The sequence below is a fragment of the Camelina sativa genome, chromosome 9 (assembly GCF_030686135.1).
Source record: "Camelina sativa cultivar CO46 ecotype springtype chromosome 9, ASM3068613v1".
In the NCBI taxonomy this organism is placed as follows: Eukaryota; Viridiplantae; Streptophyta; class Magnoliopsida; order Brassicales; family Brassicaceae; genus Camelina; species Camelina sativa.
This window is the reverse complement of record NC_141888.1, coordinates 38,119,684-38,141,247: the sequence shown is the minus strand read 5'-3', so window position 1 is coordinate 38,141,247 and position 21,564 is coordinate 38,119,684. Positions and strand designations below refer to the sequence as shown.

Sequence of the window (21,564 nt, the reverse complement as noted above, 5' to 3'; positions counted from 1 at the left end):
TTTTGTCTCTTTCATAATTCGACCAGATTTTTAGATTTAGCTTATGCATGGTTGATTTCATTGATCGCATAAACAAAAAAATATTAGTGAAAAACTAAATTTATTTATTTCTTACAAAAGAATGATAACAGAAGAATCTTTAATTCTTGATTTCATTAAAACCATCGTAAATACTAAATATTGTGTGAATATTGAATAATAACTCTTTCCCAAAATTGGAAAAATGTAGGGGTTTAGGGAAGGCCTTTAAATCACCCAAATTATTTCCCTGTTTGAGTCACTCGATTACAGTTGCTTTCTTCTTTGTTTGATCCGAAACAGTTTGAAGCGAGACCACACTATTCTTTCCACGATGAGCCACGTCTCCAATGATCTCGCTGCGGTGAAGGGCGGTTCTGACGCGGCTCGAATTGTGGTAGTGAAGGCGTGGCTCAACTCTCAGTTTGAGGCGGTGGGCAGAGAAGTCCCTAATGTAGAGTACACTCATGGAAACATCAACCATCTGTATAATCTCGCCATCGCTTCTCAAGCCAAGTCTCAGGCTGCCACCATTGTAGCCAAAGATTTTCGTCGAAAGGCTTCAGAGTACCGTGCTCAAGGGGCTAGGGTTAGAGAGATATTGGAGAGTGCAGGAATGTCACAAGATAGCTTACCGTCAGATGTGGTCTCTTCAGCTCAAGTTGTTGCAAATGTTGCAAATTTGTTGAACATAAGGGACACTGAACTGAGCAGTTTCCTAGTAGCAATGGGAGACATTTCTCTGAGGAAGAGTGAAGTGGAAGAGAAGAGGGCTAAGGCACAGATGGAGTCCAATGTTCTTCTTGATTATACAAGAAAAGCGATACAGAAGCTGACGTATCTAAAGAAGCTCCTTGCGGAGCTAGAAGATGATGTAGTAGTACCTTGTGAATCACTGATGGAGAATTGGAAAACAAATATGGAAGTAATGGCAATCAAGGAGGAACAGTACAAAAAGAAGTATAAGGACTCTGAGATTAGATGGTTGAAACGTCAGCAAGATGCAAGCGAAATGTTACTCAAATACAATCCCAAGATCAGCCACAGAGATCTGGTAGAAATGGCAGAGCACCGAAAGGAACTGGAGAAGATGACAAAACCTGTTCTTGATGCTCTGAGAAGTTACCAGGACTTGCCTCCGGATATAGCTCTAGCTTCACTAGCAATCGAAGAAAAGAATAGACAGTTTGAAGCCGCGGAAAGGCGGCTAGAAGAAGTATTACAATCAGCTCTTGAGACAAGCGATGTGTGATCGATGTTAAAACCCAAAAAAGTATTACTAATTAAGGTTCAAGTTTTATTCCCTTGCCGCTTTTTTTTTATGTGAAAACTTTTATTTTGTACATTTGTTATATTTTGAATCTAGATTATAAAAAAGCTAAAAATAAGTTTTGTTCAATGGTTCAAGTCATTGACTCTCAGTTTTCATCCCCACAGTGAATTGTCTTGTTAGGATCTCAACTCTGAGAATTTTGAAGTAGGCCATTCATTACCTGTTTTCATTCAAAAATGTTGCAACTTGCATGCAAACCCCATTATGCATCAGTGTCATCCCCATAGTGACTTGTCCTGCTAGCTGATGATTGTAGGATTTTTGAAAGGTGCCAACTGAAGAGCATGTTTACTGAACCAAAACAGAGCCACGTCACTATGACTCATATGTTCCCTTTTAACTGGGTGATCTAACATTGCTGCTACTTGTGGTTATCTCAACTCAACTTGTGCTATAATACAAATCGAAAGGTGCTACATTTCAGTTTTTTTATTTCTCTCATTTATAATATGTATTTTATAGAAAATTTCAGATATTATAAATACTCAAGTCACCATATCCATTGTTATTATGATCTTTTGTCCGCAATGGACCTACCTAATTGTAAACATCTGATAAAAAGGAAGAAGAGTCAAATTGAATCTGGTTCATTCAGCTTCGAGTGGATAAAAGCAAAACGACAGGTAAGTAAATTCAAAAACGTTAATTTCATTTTCGAGTGAAAAGCAAGTTACTGAACCAAAACGGAGCCACGTCAAACTATATCTCGACACCTCACAAAAAACGACACGACGTGTTCACTTTAGCCACCATGCAAGATTCCTTTTTCTGTTTTCGCTCTCAAAACTCTCACTTTAACTCACAAAAAAAAGATTCCTCGGATCATCATCATCAGAAACAATGGCTATGGCTATACGCGCGATTCGTTACCAGTTACCGTCTCCTCCGAGATCTATGTTTACTACTCGACGCGAATCATCGCAACCAGTTAAGCAGATTCAGATCCAGCAACGACCTAGAGGAGGCGATTTGGCCGAGAACGGTAAGATCGTTCTTCAACCGAGGCTTTGCACGTTGAGATCTTATGGATCTGATATGGTCGTCACTAGAAAAGACGGCGGAGATGGTGGAGGAGGAGGATCTGAGGTTGAGTTAGCATCAGCTTCTACGTTTTTTGAGACGCTTACTGATTACATTGAGAGTTCGAAGAAGAGTCAAGACTTTGAAACCATCTCTGGAAGACTCGCCATGGTATATATATAAAACCCTATTAAACCCTAAATTCGAAAACTTGATTTTGAAGTAACTGTGATTTACTCTGTTTTTTCAGATTGTGTTTGCGGTGACGGTGACTGAGGAGATTGTTACGGGGAACTCTCTGTTTAAGAAACTTGATGTGGAAGGATTGAGTGAAGCTATTGGAGCTGGTCTTGGAGCTATGGGTTGCGCTGCGATTTTCGCGTGGTTGACGATTTCTCGGAACAGAGTGGGACGGATCTTTACTGTGAGCTGCAACTCCTTCATTGACTCGTTGGTTGATCAGATCGTCGATGGGTTGTTCTACGACATTAAGCCTAGTGATTGGTCTGATGATCTTTGAATTTGATAAGTTCATAAGTACCACTCTAAATGTATAATGTATCTACGTCTCCATAATACAGTAGTAGTTACTATATATATAGTCTTGAAGATGATATTGTAAAAGTCTATAACTTTTGTGTCTATAAGATAATATATATAGAAAAGTATGGAATTTTCTCTGATTCAGTCTAGTGTTCAAATTGGATCGATCAAAAGAGAAAAAAAGATATTGTTAACTGTATTTGGAGAAACAAGAGAGCTGTGTCTATGAAGCCGTCTCAATGGTTTGAATGCATTCAAGAACAGTTGCATTGTTTGACATTGCAGCCATTAGAGCTTCATGGATGGTCTTGTTGTTCTTTAGAAGAGATGCAGAGTAGAGAACCTGCATAGCAAAGACAAAAGATTCATGAATGATTTAGAAAGAAACATGTATGCAAGGGTGAAAGTCTGGTTTTTGTTAGAGAGAAAACTTACGGCCCATCTTGTTAGATTTTGCTGCTGCGCGTTGTTGATTTTGGGTTGGCTTCTGTTTATGAATCTCTGTAGGAAACAAGAAAAAAAGCTGTAATAACTAAAATGGTTGTGAACTTGTGAGTGTTGAAGTGAGTGATTAGATATTGAGAACTAGATGACCTGAAGAGAGAAGAGATCTGCAGATTGGCCAATTACTTTGTCATACTTCAGACCCTCAGCGGCAAGTCCAGCCATTGCAACAGCCGCCAACCTAAGAAATTGAGAGGGTTGAGATTTGATGTTTCTCTCATTTCTGAGATTAATGAAACTCTACCTGTCAAGCTCCTTTGAGTCAAGTTGGCCACTGTATATTAGTTTAGCTAGCCTCTCGTCGATGAGATTGACATGTTCTTTACCGATGTCTAACGAGTACCCGAGGATTGGAAGCCCGATTAAGTAAGCCACTGGAAGTTGCAGGTTTTAAAACATGAGAACATTGCATCTTTAGAACCCAAAGGTTTAAACTTTTCAAGTGTACCTAAGAAGTGGGCTGCTTCATGTGCAGCAATTCGTTCTTTATAATCAGGAAAGAAAGTAGAAAACCCGGAAATCGCAGCTTGAAGAAGCCTACAAACGAAACACCAAAAGATATCAAATCTGTAACCCAAATTACATTATGTTAACGAGAAAACCGAACAAAATATGCAGTGTTTGAGTTCTTTTCTTACCCTGGTGAAACGCTCCCCACGGCTAACACTACCAACGAAATGCTCCCAACTAAGTAAGGCACAAAGAATCCCCAGTCCTGTCCAGATTCAGCAGTTATAACATCTATCTAAGACACATGTAGAACCTAACACAATTGACAGAAACCGAGACATTTTCATGGTTTTTGACATGGTCGATTAGATTTAGTTATTGGTATAGCCTACACAATTGTCCAGAAGAAAGGACAGGGAACTAGAAATCAGTGAGACAAGACGCGAACATAATACTGCAAACATATTCTGTCCAGATGTAACCATGGTTAGCATAACCAGACCATAGGTATTTCATGGCTTGCAACACCAGAGAATACTGGTATAGAGATTTTTGAAAGTTTACCCCGGGAAGTTGGCCGGAAAGTACAGCTATGAACCCAGTTGTTCCAACCACTGTGAAAAGGAAAGCCGCCTGCATTACTCAAAATCCATGAAAATAATATTAAGGTACACTATAACCTCAAGAACTCTCTGGGTTCAATTCTTGCCAAAGAATAACAAGACAGAACCTTACATCGTTCCTGACACTAGGGATGGCCAGAGTTTCTGCATTCTTGATTCCAAGAGTTGTCAGCTCCCGCAGAGATGTCTGATACAAAAAGAATACACATCACTTCTGCACTCCTATAGTCCTACTTACTAAGCGTTATACAAATGGTAAGTGAGCTTAGATAGAGAGATCGATATACACCGTACGGCGCGAAAGGTAAGGCTGAGAGCTCCATTTCTTAGCCCAACCTTGTTCACTCAATTTATCGAGAGCTTCCTTAACACCATTACTATCTTTCTGCAACCATACATGAACCCAATTTCAGCAGAGTTCATCGAATCAAAAGTAAAGCTTGTGGTAAATTTACAGATATGGACCTTGTTAATGGCGGACTCGAGAGTACTAAAATCAAACCCGGAGGAAGCAGTAGGAGAAGAAGACGAAACCGCTGCTTGAGTCGAAGGGTTTCGTTGCCGGAAACTAGAATGCCGGTGAAACGAAGCAATCGGAGTACTCCCCAACGAAGAAACAGCTAATGAAATCATAATTCTTCAAAAAATTATCACGAAAAATTCGATTTTTAACAAACCCAGAAATCAGATAATGCTTCATCGTCTTCTTCAGTTCTTCTTCTCCTAATTGGAAACGTCGGACGAAGGGAAGACATAAAAGCGCGTGGCGTCTTTCAAACCACCGGATCATGCTTTCCGCCACGTCAGCACTTTTAGATAACGGCAAATTTATATCGGTTTATTAGTTCCGGTTTACTTTCTTAATTGATCATTAGCCGAACCGAACCGCATAATGCAAACTTAATTTTTCACTTTAAAGTTGAGAAGAAAATAAAAACTGATCAAGTAGGATCCATGGCGGCTACAACGAGCGCCGGGGACGAACAACCGGAAACGGAGACCCAAACGCCGGCGCAATTGATTCCGTTGTTACCAGATGACGTAGCTCTGAATTGCCTTGCTCGCGTTCCTAGATGTCACCATCCAATCCTCTCACTAGTCTCCAAGACTTTCCGATCTCTCCCCACATCTCCTTTACTCTACGCCACAAGATCTCTCGCCAGAGCTGCTGAAAACATCCTCTACGTCGCAATCCGTCTCCCTCCTGAATCCGGTGCATGTTGGTTCACTCTCCTCCATCGAACCTTATCGACTAACTCAACTAATTCGACGAGTCTGCTTGTTCCAATCCCGTCTTGTCCTTCACCGTCTCTTGTTGGATCCGCTTACGTCGTGGTAGATTCGGAGATTTACGTTATCGGTGGATCTATCAGAGACGTGCCTTCTTCAAGCGTGTGGGTTCTCGATTGTAGATTTCATACTTGGCGACGAGTGTGTAATATGAGGGTAGGTCGTGAGTTTGCAGCAGCTGGTGTAATCGATGGGTGGATTTATGTGATTGGAGGATGTGTTGTTGATAACTGGGCTCGTTCGATTAATTGGGCTGAGATGTTTGATATAAAGACTCAAACTTGGGAGCCAGTGGCTAGTCCTGGTATGGAGGTGCGTGAGAAATGGATGCACGCAAGTGCTGTAATGGAAGGTAAGGTTTACGCAATGGCTGATAGGAACGGTGTTGTTTACGAGCCGAAAGAGAAGAAATGGGGTATGCCAGAGAAGAGGCTTGATTTGGGATGGAGAGGAAGAGCTTGTGTGATTGATAACATATTGTATTGTTATGATTACTTGGGGAAGATTAGAGGGTATGTTCCAAAAGAAAAGGTTTGGAGAGAGTTGAAAGGTGTGGAATCACTTCCGAAGTTTCTTTGTGGTGCTACAATGGCGAATCGTGGTGGAAAGCTTGTGGTTTTGTGGGAAGGTAAAGCGGGTAGTGGAGGTTCTAGGAGAATGGAGATTTGGTGTGCAGAGATTGGTGTTGAAAGGCGCGGAGAAGGGGAGATTTGGGGGAAGATTGACTGGTCTGGTACTGTTCTTACGGTTCCTAATGAATCTGCCATTGTGAATTGCTTGGCAGCTACTGTTTGATGATGATGCATCCATACATGTTTAACGTCTCTGAATCAACATCATCTACCATGATTTACCGCACAGGCCTACTTCGATTCAGTGTGATTAGTTCTGTTATGTTTGTCTGTGATTAGCATAGTGATTCACTACACTGCTTCGCTAGAAATGGTGGACCAACAAAGAATATACCTTGGCCTGAGTCCTTGAGGCCCTGAGCTTACATGAAACAACTCACTGATGTAATGAAGTTTATAAATTTTGCTTCTGAACTTTTGAGAGGTTAAATCAACCCTCTTCTGCACGTTCTTGTTCGTTTCTTTTGTTGTATTCCATGAGAAAGCTACTTTCAGATTTGAATAATACCAGTAAAAACTGTGCCCGTACACTTTGCTTGTTCCTGGCTCATCTTAACAAAACGAATACGGCTACTTTTTATTTATTTTGTTTCAAGGAAAAGAGAAGGAAAATGATAGTGGAACAATAAGAGTATTATTAAGTTATATATACACATATTACATCTTCTTTAAACAAAGCATTGTTCCAGTCAAAATTAGGCTGGTGTAAGCTCCAATGACCCAGAACCAGTAACTAGAGGTCTTCTTTGTCTCTGAACTTGCTCAATGGCCTGGTGATTGCTTCGTTGAGTTGATTGAACAGATATAAATGAAGAGACAGAGAACAGGAGGCTGGGAAATTAGAGGTCACCGTCAGGGATCTCCATTGTTTCTTCATTCTCTATAAAGCTCAGAACTTGCTCAAAGGCCTGGTGACGAGTGATTTGTTTTGTTGAGTATGATTTGAACAGATTACTGATGAAGTAACAGAGAAAGGACCTGACTTACCTCGATGGCGATTTCAGTTGGTGTGAGATCTGAGACATCTTTATAGCCACGCTTGACTGCAATATCTGATGATTGGAGTACAAAGAAGAAAAGCCAAATTACTAGCAGAAGTTGCATGAGTTTATATAGCAGAAGATTGAACAAAAGCTATAGCAGATAGATGGAGGAGATAATACTTTCTAACGACACTCTGGCATTTGCATTTGTGTATGCTTCACTGCGCTCATCCCAAATAGTTGAAAGACGCTTCAAAGCCTACATGTAAATCACATACCCCAAGGAGAAAAGAAAAAAAGATGAATGCTTTGTCATGAATCCAAAGCATATGAATGTAGAACAGTCGAACCAGTACCACTGTGTATGCATCTCCTGATTCATCGTGTAACAATGGTCGTGAATTAGTTCCAACGGCAGCAATTCTATGGGCTAAGGCTTCTAGAGGCACATCTAACCAAATGCTGATTCCTTTATGCATATACTTCCTGATGATACCATTCATTACCAGATACATCTAACAGAGACTTTAGTTTCATATGTATTTACTTTGGACAGGATGAAGGGAACACACCAGTTAATGGGTCTTATAACTGCACCTCCACCGGTGGAAACAACAACTTGATACATCGAAGAGAGTTTCTTTAGTGCATCGGTCTACAAAGACAGAATTAAATTAAGCTCGCAATACATTACAATAAATCACACTAAATAAAGAGTAGACCAAGAAGAAGAGCTTGAAACAAGAACCACAAAACTAACCTCCTTTCCTCTAAAGAAACCCTCTCCATGATGCTCAAATATCTCTGCTACAGAAGTTCCATTCATCGCCTCCTCAATCAAAGTGTCGCTGACACATCCAGAAAACTTAAAGAAGGTTACACATCTAGAATACCAAACCTCATATTCATAACTAACTCCAAATCAGAGAACAAAATTTCCAGGAGACTTCAACTGAGGCTTTTAAACATACATATAAAGCTTTTTATTCAGTAGCATATACATACCAGTCAAGGAAGGAATAACCAAGAGCTTTGGACATTAACTTTCCCACGGTTGTTTTCCCAGAACCCATCATCCCTGTGTTCATCAGGTGAATCATCAAATTACAAACAAGTATCAAAAAGTAACCATATGAAACCAAAGAGCAGACAAAGACACTAACCAACAAGGTACATAGATCGTCCATTCAAATACGGTTTAACCTCTTCTGCTTTTCTCTGCAAAGCTCATGTATCTACTGTCCAGTAAGATTTTATAGAAAGAAAGATAAATCTAACACATTTCACTAGAGATGATAGTATTATTACTTGCCTTGAGAATTAGATCCTCATCAAATGGATAAACACTTCCGGCCTCCAACAATGCTACAAAATCCAAGAAATCAAATCAGAGTTCCTTTATCAATTCCTAAATGCTATGGAAATTAGTAAATGCTTTTACAAACAACAACCTGAAGAATTATCAGCAGAACATGAAAGCTCTGAAGACAACGATCTGTTTCTTCTTTCAGGTTGCAAATGAGCCAAAGCAAGACCCCTGAACCTTTTCTCTTCCTTAGCTCGCTGAGGATACCGCAATGAACCACGAGGCAGCTTCCTCTCAAACTCTCTCCAATCAACCCATGATGGGTACTGAAACCTTTGAGCAATAGCTGCTTCCATCTCAGACAACTTTCAATACACAAACTATTCAAAACCCCTGCAAAGCAATCATAACTAGATTCAGCTTTTTTTTCTTTCTTTTTTGCTACTAACAAAACCTAAAAGACAAGAATTTGGCCATAATTACAAAACTCTACCAAGATTGTTGTCTACACATCATACCCTGAGCGACAGAAATCGAAAAGTCGATAACTTTTGTCAAACTCCAGAATAAAAACTCAAACTTTACCCACTTCCTTGACAGGATCGATGATATGAGGATTTTTAAAAGCAATGGCAAGAAAGAAAGAATCATTATTTCAACCTGAAAAATTCGAACTTTCCAGAGATTGATTCTAATAATGATTATCCAAATCAAATTGGGGAAGAAATTTTAAAAATTGTCACTTTCCTGACAAAGAAAAAAAAATATATAAAAAAACAGAACTAAATTAGCGCTAATAAACTTCATTAAAGGATAACAAGAATGCAACCTGCAGAATCAAGAAGTATGAACAAATTAACAAGAAAAAAAAAAAAAAGAGGGGTTCACCTGAATTTTTCTCCCGCCGACGGATGAGGAGGCGACTTTTTGTTTTTCTCAGTTTTGTAATCTTAGATTTAAGGTTTTTTATTTTATTTTATTTTATTTAAGTAAGGGACTAATCCATTTTGGTTGGTCTGGTAAATTAATAGAGAGAGAGAGAGAACACATACAGGGGGTTGGTGAAACTGTGGAACAGTGATGGCCTTTAAGCATGTCATTAGTCATTTTGACCATTTATAAAAAAAACACACACTTGACACTTCTTAATCATTTTTTTTTCTTTTATCTATGTTAATTAAGCCCAAACATATAACAAAATGTGGATTGTTAGAAAATGTGTTGGTAAAATTCATAAGAAGAAGGGGAAAAAAAAAATCCATAGCAAGTTTATTAGTTGTATAGGTTATGAAAATGGGTCCATCATAATAAGTATATGATGACATCAAATGTTAGTTAGCATTATGTCATAACATCCTCTAATACTAATCACAAACATACAAAGATTTGATGGCAAAGAAAACATAATAAAAAAAAGTTTCATTATGCCTTAAAGAATTAGAAGATATTGGTGTCTATGAAGGTTTGTTAATATGCACTATGAAAGTTGGTGGTCGATGTTTCCCTCTCCAATGTAGGTTTTTGTGGCACTCTCTCTGTTTCTCACCTGCTTTTTTGTATTTTTCCGTACAGATTAATCTTTTCACTTTTTTTTTTTTTTTGTTGTTGTAAAAATCTACTATATATTTTCATTACAAGACTATTACAATATTGGATGAGACTTATTTTTATGCATGCCCATACTGAAGTCTTCAACTGTTCATCACATATATCTTTTTTTTTTTTTTTTAATGTACATTTTCTTAAGGATATCTAATAATATTACTGTGTGAGATACAAAAGTAACAAGGTAAGTTTTGTTGAAATCAGGTTTGTGATAAATATTGGGATTTAAGTGGTGGAGTTTGGTAGGTGGAAACTGGAAACCTAAAAATGAATGAAAGAAATGATTGATTTCTATGGTAAAAATTCTAAAGGATGTGCGGGCGAGAATATGGCCACTTAGAGGCAAGAGCATCCCCAAATATCTTGAAACATGCAAGTATCCAACCAAGAGCCAAAACCTAACATCATTTGATAATTACACTTTATAGAAAAATTAACAAGAATTACTCTATCCACCATCATCTACTTCAGAGATCTCTACTGAAACTTTTTTATTATTGTATAGTGTTATGAATTGTACAATGTACAATGGAAAAAAAATGTTTATTTAAATTTGAATCTCGACGATTGAATCAAAACTTATTTTTGGTGCTAATTTATTTATGTAAATAGTAACATTAGAACTATTTATCCCCTTAAGATCTTGGGATCTCCAGCAACCTGGGAAGATATTTTGATTGAACTCTGTATCTATTACCATATACTCTACCGGCCGGGATGCTTAAAATATCATATACAAAACTCCCACCTACTTATGAGTCAGTAGGTATTCAATCGTTTTCTTGTCTCTAAATCTTGTTACCATCATTGGGTTGAGTCTAGTTTGAAACTATATATAATGGTTCATTTTCAAAGAAAACTTTAAGCTCACGCGTACATGTTTACATTATGACTCATGTCTTAATCAATATGTGATACAATTTCACTTCTTCCAAGTTCCAATGCATTTCTTGTTGATTTGCTAAGCTTGTGTCCTCCTGCACGGTAACAATCACAAAGACTACTCGCAATAATCTTTTTGCAAGTACTTGATGACTACTAGTCAACTACACGAAACTTAACACAATGTTTTCTACGTTTTCTTTCTAATCAATGACAATTTACTCTTCCTAATAACAAGTGTAATTATTCTCAGTTGATTGACTTGACTTATGAATTTTACAGAATTTGTGAAAAACAGTACCCACTACCCGTGACTTTGAAGCATGAAGTATCATGCTATTTATCTTCTAGCTCTGTATTGTCTATACATGAAAATTCTTATTAGCATGTTAATCTAAGAGCCATAATTAAAGAGTTTGAACCATCAGTATCCTTATCATAAACACATAAATAAACAGGTTTGTTTCTTCTCAGATTCACAATTCATAGTCCCATTTACCAAATTTAGACGGCACGAAACCGTAGACATGTTCCTCTATCGGTGTCAAGACTCGTGAGCATTATTGATAAAACAGTTCGTGACAAACTCATTTCCATCCAAAGGCCAAGGAGATTCATTGATATGATGACCTTCTTTTTTTTTTGACGATCTGATATGATGACCTTCTAAAGACCTGGTTTGATACGCGGGAGCTAGGTTGTACTTCTATGCTTATTTTTATTTTTATTCTCTTCATTTTTCAAATTCTCCTCATTCTTTCAAAACATTTTATAATAGTTATATTGATTGTTAAAGTTTAACATTATAGGGAGAAAAGAAAAAAGAAACACTACATTAAACAATATAAATAAAAAAGTCAATGCTTTAAGGGGTTTTAAATGGCTTTTAGATTATAAATTTTGTTTTTTGATTTTTATTAATTTTTTAATAATTAAATTGTAATTGTTGGTTGAATCTTTTTTATATTTACAAAAGAGAGATAGAGAAGAGAAGTATCCTAAACTTTTCTTAAAATCTCAAATTAAATGGATTATAACTTTTGTTGATACTTGTAAAAACAAAAGTCAGTGCTAGGAAATTTAGGTTATGAATGGTTGAAGAATTTTAAATGGTTTTTAGATTGTAAATTTTGATTTTTACTATTTTTTGTAATATATTAATTTTAATTTTTGGTTGAATTTTGCTCTATATATTTACAAAACCGATAGAGAAAAAAGAAGTATCGTAATTTTTTTTAAAAAATCTCAAATTAGAAAGATTTTAACTTTTGTTGGTATTTGTAAAAAAATAAAAAAAGCTAAAATTGTTTTTTTTTCCAAAGAATCTATTTAGTATAAAATTTTCCGAATTTTGTGTGTACTAATATGAGTGTGCGTATTAACTCCGTAACACCCGTCAAAAGGGTTTTTCGCTTATGATTGAAAACGGCACCACGTCTCCTCATTTTTTTTTCTGATTTCTTTCTCTTCTTGGTTAAGTCTTTTTGTTAGTGGGAAGTCAAATCGACACCTCTCTCGTTCGTATCACCGCCATGGAAATACATATAACAAAGAAGAAGAAGATCTCCGATGATCTGATCACATGCAGAGGAACCTCTGTTCAGATTCCGTTTGATCTCATCCCGGAGATACTCAGAGGGTTACCTGTTAAAACCCTAGCTAGGTTCATGTGCGTATCAAAAGAATACGCATCCCTCATTCGCAACCGAGACTTCATGAAATCGTACTTGATCAAGTCCTCGACTCGTCCGCAAAGCCTCATCTTCACCTTTGAAGGGGGTAATTCTGGGAATCACTTTTTCTTCTCATTGCCTCATCTCCGAGATCAAGGTGAAACTGAAACATATTCGTCTGTACCAACTTACCTTATGAAATGCCGTGCTTTACCGTACTTAACCATTGTTCCCTCTGTTCACGGTTTGGTTTGTCATGGACCTCCTTCTGGGTTAATGGTATCTAACCCTAGCACTAGACGGTCCATTACTCTGCCCAAGATCGATACTAAGAGTATATCTATGTACCACCACTTGGGTTATGATACTATCAGTGGTGATTACAAAGTGTTGTGTATGGTTAAAGGCATGCATGTTAATAGGGGACGCTATTTAGCTCAGGAGCTTCGAGTTTTGACTTTGGGAAAGGGGAATTCTTGGAGGATGATTGAAGATTTTCCTCTTCACTGTCTTTGTACTCATGAAACTTCTGATTTATGTGTCAACGGTGTTTTGTATTATGTGGCTTTGCTCGACACAGCTGTGAGTCATGCAGTCATGAGTTTTGATGTTAGATCTGAAAAGTTTCATCTTATAGAAGGACCTGACCCTTATGTGCGTCCCAAGCTGACCCGCTACGAGGGAAAGCCTGCAGTCTTGTTCTCTGGAATTGCTGATTGCAGAATTAATTTGTGGGTTCTAGAGGATGCTGTGAAACATAAATGGTCCAAGAAGTCTTATGTTATGTCTACGATAGATCTCAACACTTACTTTTTTCACCATCTCTTCTGTACTAATGATGCAGGGGAAATTGTTTTGGCACCCGACCGTGTGTGTTCCAAACCGTTTTATGTTCTCTTTTATCATCCAAAGAAAGATACTATGAGAAGAGTGTACATAGAAGGAATCAGTGAACTAAAGGTTCCACTTTGGGATAAAGATTCATGTCATAACATAATCTCTGTCTTCTCTGGTCAGGTTGATAATCTCATGTTTCTCTAAAAGCACTCTCACCTCCGTTGAAATGTTTGTTCTTCAGCTTTAGATATGTTTCATCTACTTACTTGGGAGGTTTTGATGATCTTTTATCATTTTTTTGTTTTTGTTTTCTTGGTGACATTTTGTTTATTTTCATTTTCTCGGCATTTATGTAGTATGTATCCTTTCTGTTTTGAACTTGGGTATAAGCTCTTCATCGTCTATAACATACCTTTTATATATATCTAACTATAAGTTGATATGGAAAGTTACTAATAGTAGTTTTTTTGAGTATTGTGCTTCATGATCTAAGGATCCTTATACATTTAACAGATCAGTAAATATAGCAAACCATCTCAATTTTGATTGAGCTAACTAAGTTTGAATTGGTAGCAAAGTTATCTTTTGAATCGGCAGTCCGACTTGCATAAATTATGTTTTTGGTGATTCAACTGCTTTTTTATTAACCGGTGAGAAAAAGTGGCATCCAAACTATTAGTATTTATTTACTTTCCAATTTTTTCCTGAATAACTAAGAAGTTAAGCTTGTACAACTTCCCTCAAGTTAGGGATTAGAACATTTTATATGGCATTAGAAAACAAGAAAAAAATGGTCTCCTGTGATCGAAGAACAATCAGGAGAAAATTTAGAACCAATTCTGCATGATCACATTATAGAGATATTTCGAGGATTACAAGAAGTTAAAACCCTAGCGATAGATGTTCCTCTACGTATCGAAGCAAAGTGCATCCTTCATTCGCAACTGAGACTTCGTGAAATTGTACTTGACCAAACCCTCGACTAGTCCGCAAAGTTGCATCATCAAATATGAGAGAAATCTTTGGAAGCATTTCTTCTTCTCATCAAGGTGTATCATCATCATCCATAGCAACTAACCATATGAATTATCATTGTCAGCCGTACACAACCGTTGCTCCATTGTTCATGGTTTGATTTGGTATGGACCTCCTTATAAAATCATGACATATAACCCTAGCACTAGACGATGATTTGTGTGTCTTTGCTTATAAGATCGTTTCTCTAAAGAGAGATACGTACATTACTTAGGTTATGATCCCATCGATGGTGATTACAAACTGTTGTTTATGAGCAAAGAAAAGGATTATTTATCTCAGGAGCTTGACATTGGTAAATGGGAATAGTTGGATAACCATTAAAAGACTGTCCTCCTCACTCTCCTGAATCTCTTGATATATGCATCAATGGTACGGTGTGTTATACTATGAAGCTCTTCACGACACAGATCAAGCAGTCGTGACTTTTGATGTTAGGTATGAAAAGTTTGATTTCATAAAACTACCACAAATTGCAAGGTACACAAAGCTGACAAGCCACGAGGGAAAGCTTGCTATCATGTAATCCTCCTCGGACTCTATGTATATACTAGACCATCTAGTTGTGGAACTTATTTGTGGGTTCTAGTGGACGCTGCGAAACATAAATGGTCAAAGGAGGTTTCTGTTTTACGGTGTGGGAATCATGTATTATATTTCAAGTCTATTTTCTTACAGATGCAGGTGAGTTTGTTTTGGCACCAGAAACACCACCATTTTTATGTTATCTATTATGATCCCAAGAAAAATACATGCTCAGTCACATGGATATTGTTTGGCTTGAAGCGGGTAAAATATACTAACTGGACGACACTGCCCTCAGCCACCCAGTCCTTGGCATAACTCCAACTCCGGATTGGTCTTGACATGGTGCAGTACATGCTCAGTCACACTGGATATTGTTCTTATATATCTACAATGGTGTAGTCAAACGCAAATACCCCATTAACTATTATTTTAATTCTTTTGATTTTATGACATATTTAGACTTCCTTTTCCATACAAGTTTATATTTCTTACCATGTAAATATTTATTTTTGTTGAATAATAAGTTCCACATTCCAAAAAAAGATTATGTAAAAATAATCTCATATTTTCATTTTATAGTGTCATGCAATTGATTATTTATTTCTATAAATTTGAATGGTCAATTTAAAAAAAGAAGACCAAAACGAGTGCGATTTCATTTTTCATATCTTCTATGTCCACCAGAAGATAAGCTTTTGCCACTGAGAGCAATCGACACCGTACGTTCTGCCATGGAAGCACATGAAGCTAAAAAGGAAAAGAACTCCGATGATCTGAGAACAACCGGAGGCAGCTCACATGCGATATCAGTTCCAGCTGATGTCATTCCAGAGATATTCAAAGGATTGCCTGTTAAAAGCCTAGCAAGGTTCGTCTGCGTATCGAAAGAATATGCATCCTTCATTCGCAACCGAGATTTCGTGAAAACATATTTGATGAAATCCTCGGATAGCCCGCAAAGTCTCATCTTCACATTTGAAGGAAAGTGTTCAGGGAAGCATTTTTTCTTCTCATCGCTTCAGCCCCAAGATCGAGGTGAATCAGTATCATCTTCCTTAGCTATTTACCATATGAAATGCCATTTTCGACCGTACAAAACTTTTGCACCTTCTGTTAACGGCTTGATTTGTTACGGACCTCCATGGAGACTCATGGTATACAATCCTAGCACTAGACGGCCCATTACTTTGCCTAATATTGACTCCATGAGGATAGATATATATCATTTCTTGGGTTATGATCCCATCAGTGGTGATTACAAAGTGTTGTGTATGACTAAAGGAGACCCTGTTGGTATGCGTTTTGGTTTAGCTCAAGAGCTTCGGATCCTGACATTGGGGAAGGATAAATCATGGAGGATGATTGAAGATTTTGCGGGTTCTAGAAGATGCTGCGACACATGAATGGTCGATGCAGTCTTATTCTTTTCCTATAATAAATGGCGAGACGTCTTGCAATAGTTTCAATCCCTTTTTTGTTGTTGGTAAAGGTGAGACTGTTTTGGTCCTTGAAAGTACTGTATGCACCAGTTTATGTTTTGCTATACAATAGATGGCAAGACTTATTTGTTATTAATTTTTTTTTTCCATGTCTATTGTTCCAATGACGCAGGAGAGGACCATTTGATGTTCTCTATTATGATCCAAAGAAAAATAGAGTGAGAAGAGTCGTTATAGAAGGAATCACAGGAAGGGAGGAGCCACTTTGGAACAAAGATCCATATCATCGCATAATCTCGGTCATCCCTGGTCATGCTAATAATCTCATGTTTCTCTAAAGAGTGCTGGCTCTTATACATCTCCATTGATATGTTTGTTCTTCAGCTGCAGTTGTGTTAATTAATTGGAGGATTCATGATCTTTTGTCATTTTTTTTTTGGAGACAGTTTTTTTTGTGTTTGAAGACTATTTGTTTGTTCATACTCTCGGTTTTCTCATGGTTTTGCGTTGTTGCTGAAGAGAGATTATGAATTTATACTTTATTAATCTTATGAGAGAGTTCATATTTATACACAGCTTAGAAGATCTAAACTATAGATACGAGTATCTGGTTACAAAATATTGATAGATATACATTACAACTATATTTATATTAAATTTGGAACTGTCATAAAGAAACACGTACATATAACTCATACTGTGAATAGAAAAATTTTGGTATTTTTCTCGACTGTAAATCCCAAATTTATTATTTACCGTCTTACTATATTTCCGAATTTATTTATCCCGCGTATTGTACTGGTTTAATTAACGTATTTCTGATAATTAAAAGAAAGCAAAACGCGAGGCATTTATAGATTTCTTCTTCTCTTGGTTAATTAGAAGATAAGATTGGTGGAGCGAGAACACTCAACACCGTTCGTTGGTATCACCGCCATGGAGGGACAAGAACAAGAAGCGAACAAGAAGATCTCCGATGATCTGAGAAGCACAGACCCAATTCCAGATGATGCCATCGAGGAGATACTCAAAGCATCGACTGTTGAAACCCTAGCGAGGTTTCGCTGCGTATCGACGCAGTATGCATCCATGATTCGCAGCCGAGAGTTCATGAAATCGTACTTGGTCAAGTCGTCTACTCGTCCTCTCAGAAACCTCTTCACATTCATGGAGATGGAACGTTTGGGGAATCAATTCGTCTTCTCAGCCAGTCAACCTCAAAATCAAGGTGAATCATCTTCTTCAGCAACTTACCATATGAGTTGCCAATATCGACTGCACACAACTTCTTCTCCTTCAGTTCATGGTTTGATTTGCCATGGACCTCCTTCTAAGATGGAGATATATAACCCTAGCAATAAAAAATCCATTACTTTGCCTAAGATCGATTATGAGAGTTTCCCATATTACATTTACTTGGGTTATGATCCCATCGATGGTGATTACAAAGTGTTGTGTATGGTGAAAGCAGGAGACTTTCGTGTTTTGACTGTGGGAAAGGATAAATCTTGGAGGAAGATTGAAGATTTTCCTCCCCACACTCATAGTTCTCCATATTCTCCTGATCTATGTCTCAATGGTGTTTTGTATTATGGAGTTCATCATCTCAGCACCCATGAGAATCATCCCCACCCTGATGATATGATTCCTGCGATTATGAGTTTTGATGTTAGGTCCGAAAAATTTGATCTCATAAAGCTACCAGAGTTACCAGACAATGTCTTGCTTCCAATTCTGACAACCTACGAGGGAAGGTTTGCATTCTTTTGCAATGGAATATATGGTGATTCTAGCATCAGACTGTGGGTTCTAGAGGATGCTGTGAAACATGAATGGTCGAAGCACTTATACGCTCCACCTCCATTAGATGGCCATAATTATGATGATTTTATTGCCTGTTGTTTTACTGATGGAGGTAAGCTTTTTTTTTTTTTTTTATGGCACTTGAAACATTGATGTTTTGGGTTACAAAAGATGTCATGCATGGCTGTTATTTGACCCCATTCTCCCAATGATGCAGGTGAATTTGTTTTGGCACCCATACTGTTTTGTAGTGAAGAACCATTTTATGTTGTCTATTTTGATATCAAGAACAATGCTGTGAGAAGAGTCGTCATAGAAGGAATATTCACAAAACTGGATGAGGAGACATTGTATATCACACAATCTGTCTTCCCTGGTCAGATTGATAATCCCATGTTTCTCTAAGTTTGCTCCCTCTTATCTCCATTGAAATGTTTGTTCTTAAGTTGGATTTCATGATCTTTTCTCTTTTTTTTTTTTTCTTCTTAGCGAAACTTTGTTTATGTATTTATATATACTCTCGACATTGTCTCTGGTTTTGCTTAGTGTTGCATCTTTTGAATGTTCATGTGCCTCTATGTATTGAACTTGTGGATTTGCTGCCCTCATCTCATTTAATTTGTAGGCCGCCTCATGTACTTTTCTTTTTCATCTAAATTGTCTTTCTTATATTTGATAGAGAAATTTGGAACGATACATTTAGAAAACTATGAGCTAAAAATAAGGGCCTTCGCTTTGTTCGTAGAGAGAGGAATATTAAAGAGAGGGTAGGTTCATACCGAGTCTGTTAGATTTTGTAAGAAAAATTTAAAGGGCAGATCAGACTTGGTAAAATATCATTTATGGATGCTATTGGATGTCGAGATGGGGGTGTTTGGTTCTATGGGTTCACTAAAATGAGTCGATTTTGTGAAGAGACAAAAACGTTATGGTACGGTTGTTTGAAGTAAAGACGGCGCTTTAAGATGAGGTGGAGGAGAAGATCTGAAAAAGAGACTGAAAAGAGGAGGGTTACGGTGGTGGTTCTAGTCTTCTAGAGAGAGGTTTAGTTCGTCCAATAATCGTTCATGCATATAAGCATTTAATAACAGTATAATTAATGAAACATTTTGGTATTTTATTTTTCTCAATTGTCAATCCATGTTTTATAAATATTTTTTACCGTCTTACTATATTTCCCAATTTTTTTTATCCCGCGTGTTGTACGAGTCAAATTCTGTACTGGTTTAATTAACGTATTTCAGATAATTAAATACCAAATTTTAAAAGAAAGCAAGACCATTAGATATTATACTTCATTTCTTCTTCTCTTGGTTTAGAAGATAAGATTGGTGGAGCGAGACCACTCAACACCGTTCGTTGGTATCACCGCCATGGAAAGACAAGAACAAGAACAAGAAGCGAACAAGAAGATCTCCGATGATCTGAGAAGCACATACCTGATTCCACATGATGCCATCGAGGAGATACTCAAAGCATCAACTGTTGAAACCCTAGCGAGGTTTCGCTGCGTATCGACGCAGTACGCATCCATGATTCGCAGCCGAGAGTTCATAAAATCGTACTTGATCAAGTCTTCTACTCGTCCCAAAAGCCTCATAATCTCATTCAAGGAGTTTGAACCTTTGGGGTTGGGGAAGCAATTCTTCTTCTCAGCCAGTCAACCTCTAAATCAAGGTGAATCATCATCGTCATCCTCTTCAGCAACTTACCATTTGCGTTCCCGACATCTACCGCACACAACTTATGCTGCTTCTGTTCATGGTTTGATATGCCATGGAGGTCCTTCTATGATTGAGATATATAACCCTAGCACTAGAAAATCCATTACTTTGCCTAAGATCGATTATGAGAGTTTCCCGTGTTACAGTTACTTGGGTTATGATCCCATCTATGGTGATTACAAAGTGTTGTGTATGGTGAAAGCAGGAGACTTTCGTGTTTTGACTGTAGGAAAGGATAAATCTTGGAGGAAGATTGAAGATTTTCCTCCCCACTTTCTTCATTCTCCTTATTCTCCTGATATATGTCACAATGGTGTTTTGTATTATATAGTTCATCTCAACACTGATAAGAAGATTGATGCGATTATGAGTTTTGATGTTACGTTAGAAAAATTTGATCACATAAAACTACCAGAGTTACCAAACAGTTTCTCGCGTCAAAGGCTGACAACCTACGAGGGAAGGCTTGCATTCTTTAGCTCTGGAACGTATGGATATAGTGATCATAGCATCAGATTGTGGGTTCTAGAGGATGCTGTGAAACATGAATGGTCGAAACACTTGTACGTTCCACCTCCATTTGATGGCATCACTTTTGATGATTGTATTGCCTTTGGTTTTACTGATGGAGGTAAGCTTTGGTCCTTGAAACATTTTTGTTTTGGCTACAATAGCTGTCTTGGCTTAACTTTCCACCCCCCCCCCCCATTCTCCCAATGATGCAGGTGAATTTGTTTTTGCACCCCTACTGGTTTATAGTGATCAAAAACCATTTTATGTTGTCTATTTTGATATCAAGAAAAATGCTGTGAGAAGAGTCGTCATAGAAGGAATATGCACAGAACTGGCTGAGGACACATTGTATATCACACAATCTATCTTCTCTGGTCAGATTGATAATCCCATGTTTCTCTAAGTTTGTTCGCTCTTATCTCCATCGAAATGTTTGTTCTTAAGTTGTAATTACTTGGGAGATTTCATGATCTTTTCTCTCTTTTTTTTTTTTGGCGAAACTTTGTTTATGTATTCATACTCTCGGCATTGTCTCTGGTTTTGCTTTGTGTTGCATCTTTTGAATGTTCATGTAGACTCTATGTATTGAACTTGTTTATTGCTGCCCTCATCACATATTCTCATTTAATATGGAGGCCTCATGTAGTTTTCTTTTTCATGATTCGCAATCTCCTAGTTTTCTTATTTAATTTGATAGAGAAATTTGGAAAGATATATTTAATTAGAAAACTATGAGCTAAAAATAAGAAGTTTCACTGGGAAGTGTCTTTAGTCAAGTGATTACAGCACCACCTCTGCAACCGATCCCACCGGAGTTCGACTC

The 21,564-nt window shown here is 37.5% G+C and overlaps 6 protein-coding genes and 3 pseudogenes across 11 annotated transcripts; 7 read left to right on the top strand and 2 right to left on the bottom strand.

Annotated features, from left to right (window-relative positions):
* The first annotated feature begins 100 nt into the window (after nucleotides 1-100).
* LOC104715897 (AUGMIN subunit 1 pseudogene) lies at nucleotides 101-1,403 on the top strand (annotated as a pseudogene). Its single transcript, XR_015566189.1, has one exon. The product of XR_015566189.1 is annotated as an AUGMIN subunit 1 pseudogene (transcript).
* Nucleotides 1,404-1,782: 379 nt separating this feature from the next.
* On the top strand, nucleotides 1,783-3,054 carry LOC104713645 (stress enhanced protein 2, chloroplastic). The gene is made up of 2 exons (XM_010430813.3): nucleotides 1,783-2,542; nucleotides 2,622-3,054. Exons 1-2 carry the CDS (start codon nucleotides 2,192-2,194, stop codon nucleotides 2,889-2,891), a joined length of 621 nt encoding a protein of 206 aa, XP_010429115.1. The 5' UTR covers nucleotides 1,783-2,191; the 3' UTR covers nucleotides 2,892-3,054.
* Nucleotides 3,005-5,281, bottom strand: LOC104713646 (uncharacterized). The gene is made up of 10 exons (XM_010430814.3): nucleotides 4,957-5,281; nucleotides 4,781-4,876; nucleotides 4,604-4,678; nucleotides 4,433-4,501; nucleotides 4,057-4,133; nucleotides 3,867-3,955; nucleotides 3,663-3,792; nucleotides 3,509-3,599; nucleotides 3,350-3,415; nucleotides 3,005-3,257 (listed from the first exon to the last, which is right to left on the bottom strand). Exons 1-10 carry the CDS (start codon nucleotides 5,122-5,124, stop codon nucleotides 3,138-3,140), a joined length of 981 nt encoding a protein of 326 aa, XP_010429116.1. The 5' UTR covers nucleotides 5,125-5,281; the 3' UTR covers nucleotides 3,005-3,137.
* An 80-nt stretch (nucleotides 5,282-5,361) lies between these two features.
* Nucleotides 5,362-6,941, top strand: LOC104713644 (F-box/kelch-repeat protein SKIP6). The gene has a single exon (XM_010430812.3). The coding sequence runs from the start codon at nucleotides 5,446-5,448 to the stop codon at nucleotides 6,574-6,576; it is 1,131 nt and encodes a 376-aa protein (XP_010429114.1). The 5' UTR covers nucleotides 5,362-5,445; the 3' UTR covers nucleotides 6,577-6,941.
* A 24-nt stretch (nucleotides 6,942-6,965) lies between these two features.
* Nucleotides 6,966-9,853, bottom strand: LOC104713643 (shikimate kinase 1, chloroplastic). 4 transcript variants are annotated; one of them, XM_010430810.3, is made up of 12 exons: nucleotides 9,591-9,696; nucleotides 9,196-9,449; nucleotides 8,848-9,095; nucleotides 8,709-8,761; nucleotides 8,560-8,614; nucleotides 8,402-8,474; nucleotides 8,157-8,244; nucleotides 7,969-8,051; nucleotides 7,753-7,882; nucleotides 7,577-7,655; nucleotides 7,401-7,465; nucleotides 6,966-7,321 (listed from the first exon to the last, which is right to left on the bottom strand). In XM_010430810.3, exons 3-12 carry the CDS (start codon nucleotides 9,056-9,058, stop codon nucleotides 7,253-7,255), a joined length of 906 nt encoding a protein of 301 aa, XP_010429112.1. In that variant the 5' UTR covers nucleotides 9,059-9,095; nucleotides 9,196-9,449; nucleotides 9,591-9,696; the 3' UTR covers nucleotides 6,966-7,252. The 4 variants fall into 4 exon arrangements, with proteins under 4 accessions (XP_010429112.1, XP_010429113.1, XP_010429111.1 ...); XM_010430811.3 differs by having other exon boundaries at nucleotides 9,221-9,449; XM_010430809.3 differs by lacking the exon at nucleotides 9,196-9,449 and having other exon boundaries at nucleotides 9,591-9,853.
* A 2,746-nt stretch (nucleotides 9,854-12,599) lies between these two features.
* Nucleotides 12,600-14,121, top strand: LOC104713642 (F-box associated ubiquitination effector family protein). The gene has a single exon (XM_010430808.3). It carries the CDS (start codon nucleotides 12,722-12,724, stop codon nucleotides 13,901-13,903), a length of 1,182 nt encoding a protein of 393 aa, XP_010429110.1. The 5' UTR covers nucleotides 12,600-12,721; the 3' UTR covers nucleotides 13,904-14,121.
* Nucleotides 14,122-15,901: 1,780 nt separating this feature from the next.
* On the top strand, nucleotides 15,902-17,268 carry LOC104715896 (F-box protein At2g21930 pseudogene; annotated as a pseudogene). The gene is made up of 2 exons (XR_015564967.1): nucleotides 15,902-16,751; nucleotides 16,874-17,268. The product of XR_015564967.1 is annotated as an F-box protein At2g21930 pseudogene (transcript).
* Nucleotides 17,269-17,624: 356 nt separating this feature from the next.
* LOC104715895 (F-box protein At2g21930-like) lies at nucleotides 17,625-18,980 on the top strand. Its single transcript, XM_010433262.2, has 2 exons — nucleotides 17,625-18,616; nucleotides 18,722-18,980. The coding sequence occupies exons 1-2, from the start codon at nucleotides 17,638-17,640 to the stop codon at nucleotides 18,907-18,909; spliced, it is 1,167 nt and encodes a 388-aa protein (XP_010431564.2). The 5' UTR covers nucleotides 17,625-17,637; the 3' UTR covers nucleotides 18,910-18,980.
* An 870-nt stretch (nucleotides 18,981-19,850) lies between these two features.
* Nucleotides 19,851-21,144, top strand: LOC104715894 (F-box protein At2g21930 pseudogene; annotated as a pseudogene).
* The last annotated feature ends 420 nt before the right edge of the window (nucleotides 21,145-21,564 follow it).